General features: G+C 40.1%; 1 protein-coding gene across 1 annotated transcript; it reads right to left on the bottom strand.

The window, feature by feature from the left end:
- Positions 1–444: 444 nt before the first annotated feature.
- Positions 445–7,695, bottom strand: gpatch3 (G patch domain containing 3). The gene is made up of 7 exons (XM_061945305.1): positions 7,252–7,695; positions 4,172–4,629; positions 1,820–1,994; positions 1,671–1,730; positions 1,456–1,577; positions 1,243–1,370; positions 445–1,094 (listed from the first exon to the last, which is right to left on the bottom strand). Exons 1-7 carry the CDS (start codon positions 7,673–7,675, stop codon positions 911–913), a joined length of 1,551 nt encoding a protein of 516 aa, XP_061801289.1. The 5' UTR covers positions 7,676–7,695; the 3' UTR covers positions 445–910.
- Between the last annotated feature and the right edge of the window lie 1,015 nt (positions 7,696–8,710).

Here is an 8,710-nt window from a genome sequence, read left to right as displayed (position 1 = left end):
ATGTTAAACTACCTACCTCCTGCTATTATATAAGCTTGACCGATAATAAACGGACCCAGCCTGTTTCAAAAAAACATTTGTGGACCTGGGGGAGGAGCCACCAGACCTGAGTTATAATATTTCAATTGATTATAACCTGAGTTATAATCAATTTAATTAGTGCTTAAGTTTACAGTTGCATATCAATACATTTCAGTATCCTTGAAAAATAAATGTATTTCAGTGATTAATTTTGAAAAGTGATACCGGTACTTCTATAGATTTACTAAAGAGTGAAATACTTCATGAATGTGTCTTACTTTTTTTCTTTATCCATCCATAATCTACCGCTTGTACCTATCAGGTTGTGGGGGGCTGCATTATTTTAATTATCTCCCAAATTCAGTATTGTATAAAATTGTAAAATTAATCTACCACTTGTACCTATCAGGTCGTGGGGGGCTCCATTATTTTAATTATCTCCCAAATTCATTATTGTATAAAATTGTAAAATGATCAAAAAGTTTAATATTCTAAACTTTTGCTTTGGGCTCTTAATCTAATCCAAGCAAATGATCTACAAAAACTTCCTGGTCTACTAGTCAGAGTTGAACTCCTGAAATCAAAGAACTTATGCAGTATAAACTAATTTAGTGCGATGCACTCCTATACCTCACCCTTCTCAGTACATTACATAATTCTCAGTAATGCATGTTGGTACAATTCAGTATGTGTGTCTTGCAAGTAGTGAAAACAATATAGCATATAAAGAGTTTCCCCTCTGGGGATTAATGAACATTTAATAAATATAGCTGTGCATATTGTAATACCTTGAATACAGGTACTATTTATGTTTTAAGTAACAACAAAATACAAATACATTTTTGTAAAAGGTTTTATACAATTGGATATAAAATTAATTTAAAAAATGTCATCTTTGTGATCGACCACTGCCACCTGGCTGCCAGCCTCTGTACTTCATGCCGGTGTTTGGTTGACGTCTGAGCAAGCTGTCGCCTTTATCCATTTCTTTGGGTTTATCATAGATTGTAGACACGAGAAAGTCTTTTCTAGGTCTTTTAGCATTAAGTAAATTTAACTTTTCACCGTGATACCTGCAAACACACACAACATCACAATAAGTACACTGACTGGCATAATTTAAAAAAACTATTATACTACAGAAATGATCATTTCTGAAGGGAAATGCCTGAGACCCTCCAACAACCACAACAGACAAGAGAGGGCTGGGAGTAAACTTACCCGAACCCTCGTTTGCAGCGTGGATGTTTGCCTTCATTTTCCAGGGCTTCTGAAATCCCAATTTGACTGCTCCCCAAGCCTTCGCCGTCCTTCCAGCCCTGCTTCTCCATCACACGGCGACCAAAGCCCTAACCGAAATGCACAAGTGAGTAAAACTTGAAAAACTGCACAACAAAAAAATAGGGTATGTTTGGGTTGTGACAACTTTCCTACCTTTGTGAACTTTTCAAAACTGCCAATGGCCTGATTGTGTGCCACTCCAGATTCAAGACCTTCTCTAAGCCTTTTCTCAAGTCGCATTCGGACATAGTCACGAGCATCCATGTCACCACCGTCTGTTCAAAGTTTAGAAAATGATGTCAAGCGATCAAGTACACCTTCTTCAACCAAGGTTATCAAAAACTGAATACAGGAATATTCCAATGTACCTTTATCATAGTAGACACTCATGTCAACATCCCAGTCATCTGTTGTTTGCTCATCAAAATCTAAAACAAGGACAAAAAGAGACCAAAATGGGATTTTTAAATCGTATTTTATTTGTAATATAGTTTAAAAAAAGTATTGTTATCCTTACCTCCTTCGTCTTGTTGCCAGTATTGAGCATCAGTGTAGAACACCAAGCCTGACCCACCCTTTTCCCACTTCAACTCAATTTCTTCTTCATACAGCCTCTCTTTGCTTCGCTCTTGGCTCGTGACGTCATCATGCAGCGCTTCATGACGCTCCCACTCCTCACAGAAGTCGTCATCCTACAACCCAAGAGGAATAATTAGTGAGAGTTCAGAACGCCACCAAGGAGAAAATATTACGCCACCTGTAAAATTCAGAATGAAAAGCTATGATGTAGAGTTCTTAAAATGCTGTATATGTTATAGAGAAGTGGCTGCCTACAGGGCGCTCATATTCAAACAAGCTGAAAACCCGCCCTTTTCCTGGTCCAACCATGTAAGCTATGCCCCTGTAATAAAAACGCAACAAAAGGATAACCATGTTACAAAAGCCAGGTTTAGAAAAGCCTAAGCTTTCCCTCACTGGTTCAACAGCATTAAAAAAAAATGCAATTCCTTATGTTCTCAAAGATCTCTTTTGTGCACTAGGGATGTAAGAATATACAAATTTCATATTAGGTATTGAGGCCACAATTATCACGGTATTGATGTATGAGATCAAAAAGGTCTTATACTTTTTCAAATATTTCAACCATGTTTTTTTCAAATAAACACAATGCTTTCTTTAGCAGAAGAAACATTATTGTTCTGGCTTCTTAAAGGGGAACTGCACTGTTTTTTTTTTAATTGTACCTATCATTCACAATCCATATGTGAGACAAGCCCACAAATATTTTTTTTATCCATTCTAACTCATAAATAAACACTATCAAGATTCAGCAAACAATGGAGGTAATGAGATTAGCTCTATTTCGCCTATAAAGCACTCTAAAATAACATACATAGTTTTATATACATGGTTTAGGTATGCATATACATAATGTAGTAACAGGCACATTCATAATATGTAATATTTACGTATTTTGCTCATTTTAAGCATACAGCAGCACATTCATTTTACAGACTCATCACAACATTCGCTATTAACTTCAACAACTACTCCCCATGGCAAACTTTATGATAGACAACAACGACTACATTTGAACAAATGATTATACAGAACCTTATATTTTTGAGCCTGAATATACGGGACATGAGCTATAGGTTTTAGAAGCTGAGTGATAAGCAGATCCAGCAAGTAGCAGTTTTGCTAAGAGCTAAACAAGAAATACAAACCACAAAAATATTAACACAGTCACTTACTGTGCAATGTCTGCTCTCACAGGGATGCAGACTGATGGGATATTTACATAATTCCGTTTAGATGAATGATTATTCATAATCCTCACATATATATAAAAAAAAAAAAATGAACGTAGGCGCAAACTCTTTTTGAGTCTTTCTTGTAATCTCCGGGTCTAGGTTGATTGTCAAAGTTGACCGACTTCTCGGTTTATGGCAACAACCTTCTACTATACAAACAAGAGGCATGATTTATAATCTGGAATTAACTTGTTCTAGTTCATAGGTGATGCAGCAGCTCTTTGGCTAACTATACCAATAGCTGCATAAGCTAGGTACCTCTCTGCGATAACGGTGGCGCTAAAATGAGATCTGCGCCGTTAGCGCTTACAATAACAGTATCGCTAATACTTGATTAAAATGCAGGTTATGACATGTATATTGAGTATTGTTGGCAGTTTTTTTATGTCTTTGTGGAGGGCTTTATGGGCGCAATAGATGACTCATTAGCTGCATTGTTAGCCCCCTCTCTTACTTGCTGTGTATTACAAATTTAGAATGCATAAAAAAAGAAAAATGTGTGTGTTCTTGACTTATGTAAGGATTGTGAATGATAGGCAAAATAAAAAAATAAAGTGCAGTTCCTCTTTAAGAGCTACGTTATTAGTATTTGAGCATTTGCCTCCTTGTGCAAGACACTTCACCCACCTCTCCCCCGTGCCGCTCACAACGTAAAACGTGGTTAGAGAGACCGTTGGTTCAAATTGGCAGTCACATTTTTTAGCTTACTACCATGAATAACTATGGGTTTTCATTGTCACACGTTTTGAGTCACTATAGAAAAACACTAAATAAATCTAATCCATTATTTGTTATGCTTGTTGTTTATACCACAAATTAGTTGAGCACAACTGCTCATTGTAGCCATTTTGCCTCAATTGCTACAATAATTATTATTTAATTAGTTAAATTAAATCCATCATCATGTGATTAAAGTAAAATTAATTCATCATAAGCAATAGATATCAAAATCAAAAAAGATTATAGACTAAATTATTATTATACCCTGCCTTAGTTGCAACTTGCAAAACTAAATATAACAGCAGGAAATATACTGAATAAAATGTTGAACATACATCATCTGAATTTGATTCAACATCCTTCTCTTCTTCGTCTCCCTGTGGATCATCGCTCTCTGTTGTCTCGCAGTCACCAGCCTGCTGCGTCTGTGTTGACATCCGAGCTGCAAAGGCACCCGGCCCCGATATCTCATGCCCACCAGCGGTTAAAACAGTCTCTTCTGTGGCTGGTAGAGTGCAAGTGTCCTGGTACTGGAAAGGCACGTTTCCGTAACGACGGTTGGAGCCGGTCTTGGGGAAAGTGAGGCCCAATTTCCGGATGAGGCGTGAAGGCAGGCGACAGGACTGGATAAGCTGCAGGAAGACTTTGACTGGCGTGCCCACGTTTCCATTCTGCATTAGGGCAGGTGGATTGAGCTCCGATAAGCTGTTGAGGTCAGTAGAGGTGAAATGCTCGGTTTGGGCCACCCTTTGCCGCTGCTCATACCTCGTCTTATACGGAAATTGCGAATTTTCTGAAAAAAATCAAAATATGTTTCAGTACACTGCAGCAATTTCCAACACAAAAAAGGCATTTTGTTAATTTTTTTGGTTTTGTAGTTTGACGTGGGGGGCGGCGTGGCGCTGTTGGGAGAGTGACCGTGCCAGCAACCTGAGGGTTCCTGGTTCAATCCCCACCTTCTACCAACCTCGTCACGTCTGTTGTGTCCTTGAGCAAGACACGTCACCCTTGCTCCTGATGGGTTGTGGTTAGGGCCTTGCATGGCAGTTTCCTCCATCTGTGTGTGAACGTGTGTGTGAATGGGTGAATGTGGAAATAGTGTCAAAGCGCTTTGAGTACCTTGTACAAGTATAACCCATTTACCAACATACTGAGAGTTGGGTGTTATGTTTTGACCCAGCTATGTGAGGCCACCAAAATATTACAAACAGCTTTGGTGAGATGCAGTGCAGTTCTATAAACGCATTTTACTCTTTTGGTGACTTAAAAGGAAGATTGCACTTTTTAAAAAACTTTAACCATCATTCACAATCCCTAAGTGAGACAGGAAGACAAATGTATTTCTTCTTTCAAACTATATACTCTCAGCAGCATCCTTGAGGGAGCATGGGAGTCTGCCCAAACAGTCTGCATGTGTTTTGTGGACTTGGAAAAGGCATTCGACCGTGTCCCTTGGGAAGTCCAGTGGAGAGTGCTCAGAGAGCATAGGGTACGGAGAGCCTGAATGTGGCGGTCCGCTCCCTGTATGATCAGTGGTCCTCATTGCCGGCAGTGAGTTTCCAGTGAGTTTTAGACTCCGCCAGGGCTGCCCTTTGTCACCGATTCTGTTTACAACTTTTATGGACAGAATTTCTAGGTGCAAGAAGGGCTTTGAGGGAATCTGGTTTGGTTGCTGCAGGATTAGGTCTCTGCTTTTTGCGGATGATGTGGTTCTGCTGGCTTTATCTGGCCTGGATCTTCAGCTCTCGCTGGGTCTGTTTGCAGCTGAGTGCGAGGCGACTGGGAGGAAAATCAGCACTTCCAAGTCCAAGTCCATGGTTTTCGCCCGAAAAAGGGCGGAATGTCATCTTCGGGTTGGGGAGGAGATCTTGCCCCAAGTGAAGGAGTTCAAGTACCTCAGGGTCTTGTTCACTAGTGAAGGAAAAGTGGATTGTGAGATCGACAGGCGGATTGATGTGGCGTCTGCAGTGATGCAGACTCTGTATCGATCCGTCGTGGTGAAGAAAGAGCTGAGCTGGAAGGCAAAGCTCTCAATTTACCGGTCGATCTAAGTCCCTATCCTCCCCTATGGTCATGAACTTTGGGTTATGACCGACAGGACAAGATCTGGGGTACAAGCAGCCGAAATAAGTTTTCTCCGTCGGGTGGCGGGGCTCTCCCTTAGAGATAGGGTGAGAAGCTCTGTTATTCGGGAGGAGCTCAATTTAAAGCCGCTGATCCTCCACATCGAGAGGAGCCAGATGAGGTGATTCGGGCATCTGGTCAGAATGACCCCCGAGCGCCTCCCCGGGGAGGTGTTTAGGGCACGTCTGACCGGTAGGAGACCACGGGGAAGACCCAGGACACGATGGAGAGACTATGTCTCTCAGCTGGTCTGGGAACGCCTCGGGATCCCCTGGGAAGAGCTGGACGAAGGAGCTGGGGAGAGGGAAGTCTGGGCTTCTCTGCTTAGGCTGCTGCCCCCAGGACTCTACTTTGGATAAGTGGTAGAAGATGGATGGATGATTATACCGTATTCTCCGGACCATAAGGCGCACCAGATTATAAAGCGCACTGCTGATGAGAGAGTCTATTCAGTCTATTTTCATACAAAAGGTGCAACGGATTATAAAGCGTATGAAATGGGTCGTATCATGATTTTTTTTTGTAAATTTAAAACACTTCCTTGTGTTCTACATAACATGATGCGCCGTTTTGTGGGCGGTCTTATTTACGTGGCTCACCTTCGACAGGAAAGGGAGGGGTTTAGTAGCCCATGAGAGGTAGATAATCAAGGAACACAACAAATAAGCAGTGTTTGGTCATTTTAGCATAAAATAAATTATATCATTGTTTTCTTAATTCATATCTTCTTTAAAAATATATCAATATATTTTACAAACATGACATATTGCCGAGCCTTAAGTAATAGTTAAATATAATACAGGTAGAATAGATAACATATTATATAATAACAAGACAAGCGGAAGAAAGTGAATGAAAATGGATGGGCTATAATAATAACGTACAAAATAATAATTAAAGATCTATAAATAATAAATGTACAAGTGAATCGTAAGGTGCCCAAAGTGTAGTGGATACAGTCTGCCTACAAAGCCCTCTAAAAACATCCATTTATATACATGCTGAAATGTTAAGTAGTAACAGGCCCATTCATGATAACATGTAATATTTATGGTAGTTTGGTCGTTTTAAGCATTCCGGTAATGCGTTTCTTCTTGCTACCTATGCATGTTCTTGTCTCCCATGAGGATTGTGAATGATGTGTATATTAAAAAAAATGCAATTATACTTTAAGATCCAGTTTGTACATTGTTGGGACATAGCTAGCAAGCAAACAGTCAAAGAAAAGGCAAGCCCAAAATGGCCCCCGACCCACCCTTTAGATACCACTACGTCCATCGGACTCACTAACCGTTGTGTTGTGAAACCTTCACTCTTTTAACAACACATCTTCCGGACAACCAGCTGCCCTTCGAATCGATCCAATGGTTCCCTCCGTACATCCTGGCGAATCTGTCAGCTTCTTTTCCGTGAACAGACACGACACAACAGCAAGATTTGACCGTCTCTCTTTTCTTGTCGTTGTTGTTAGCATTAGCAGCTGCCATGTCGCTGCCCGAAGACTTGTAGCCGTCCTCCTCGCTATCCCCACAACCTTGCGGCTCCCTGAGCACCTCTGGTCGGTGGCGATAATGAAAACAGTGGAAGCCGCCGCTTTCTATAAACTGGCTGAAATAATTCCTGAGGTCCGCTGAGTGAAAAGCGACAGGAATGTTGCTAACAACGAAAAACACGGAAGATACGCCATGACACTCTGCCATTTCTACCGTTAACATATATACAGCGGAAATGACGACAGCTCCAATTCCATTACAGGGCGCCTGAACCGGATATGACGCAAGCCTTATTAAATCCAAATAACATAATTTTTGATAACGTTTATTACACATTTTGAAAGTTACAACAAGTATGTATATCCTATAATTAAAAGTATGCTTTCAATTGGATTTTTGCTGGTATACGTTAACATATTTACAGCGGAAATGACGACACTTCACTTACATTACATGTGCCTGAACCGAATATGACGTAAACTTTGTTCAAATACAAAATACATGTTTTTTGACAACGTTTATTACACGTTTTGAAAATTACAACAAATATGTATATCCTATAATTAAAAGTATGCTTTCAAATGGATTTTTGCTGGTGAATAAATATTTTACCACTATTAAAGATAAAGAAAAGTGATTAATGTCTACTGTCTGTCTACTGTACTTGTTCTGGCCCGGTACCGGTCCGTGGATCGATTGGTACCGGGCCGCACAAGAAATTTAAAAAAAATAAAATATATATATATATATATATATATATATATATATATATATATGTTTTTTTTTTAAATCAACATAAAAAACAGATACACTTACAGTTAGTGCACCAACCCAAAAAACCTCCCTCCCCCATTTACACTCATTCACACTCATTCACACAAAAGGGTTGTTTCTTTCTGTTATTAATATTTCTGGTTCCTATATTATATATCAATATAGATCAATACAGTCTGCAGGGATACAGTCCGTAAGCACACATGATTGTATTTCTTTATGACAAAAAAAAATAAAAATAAAAATAAAAATCCTGGGCTCGGGATATTTCTGTGTGGAGTTTGCATGGTCCCCCCATGACTGTGTGGGTTCCCTCCGAGTACTCCGGCTTCCTCCCACCTCCAAAGACATGCACCTGGGCATAGGTTGATTGGCAACACTAAATGGTCCCTAGTGTGTGAATGTGAGTGTGAATGTTGTCTGTCTATCTGTGTTGGCCCTGTGATGAGGTGGCGACTTGTCCAGGGTGTACCCCGCTTTCCG

This window comes from Nerophis lumbriciformis, linkage group LG04 (genome assembly GCF_033978685.3).
Source record: "Nerophis lumbriciformis linkage group LG04, RoL_Nlum_v2.1, whole genome shotgun sequence".
Taxonomy (NCBI): Eukaryota; Metazoa; Chordata; class Actinopteri; order Syngnathiformes; family Syngnathidae; genus Nerophis; species Nerophis lumbriciformis.
The sequence above is the reverse complement of the archived record's forward strand: the minus strand, read 5'-3'. Positions and strand labels throughout refer to the sequence as shown.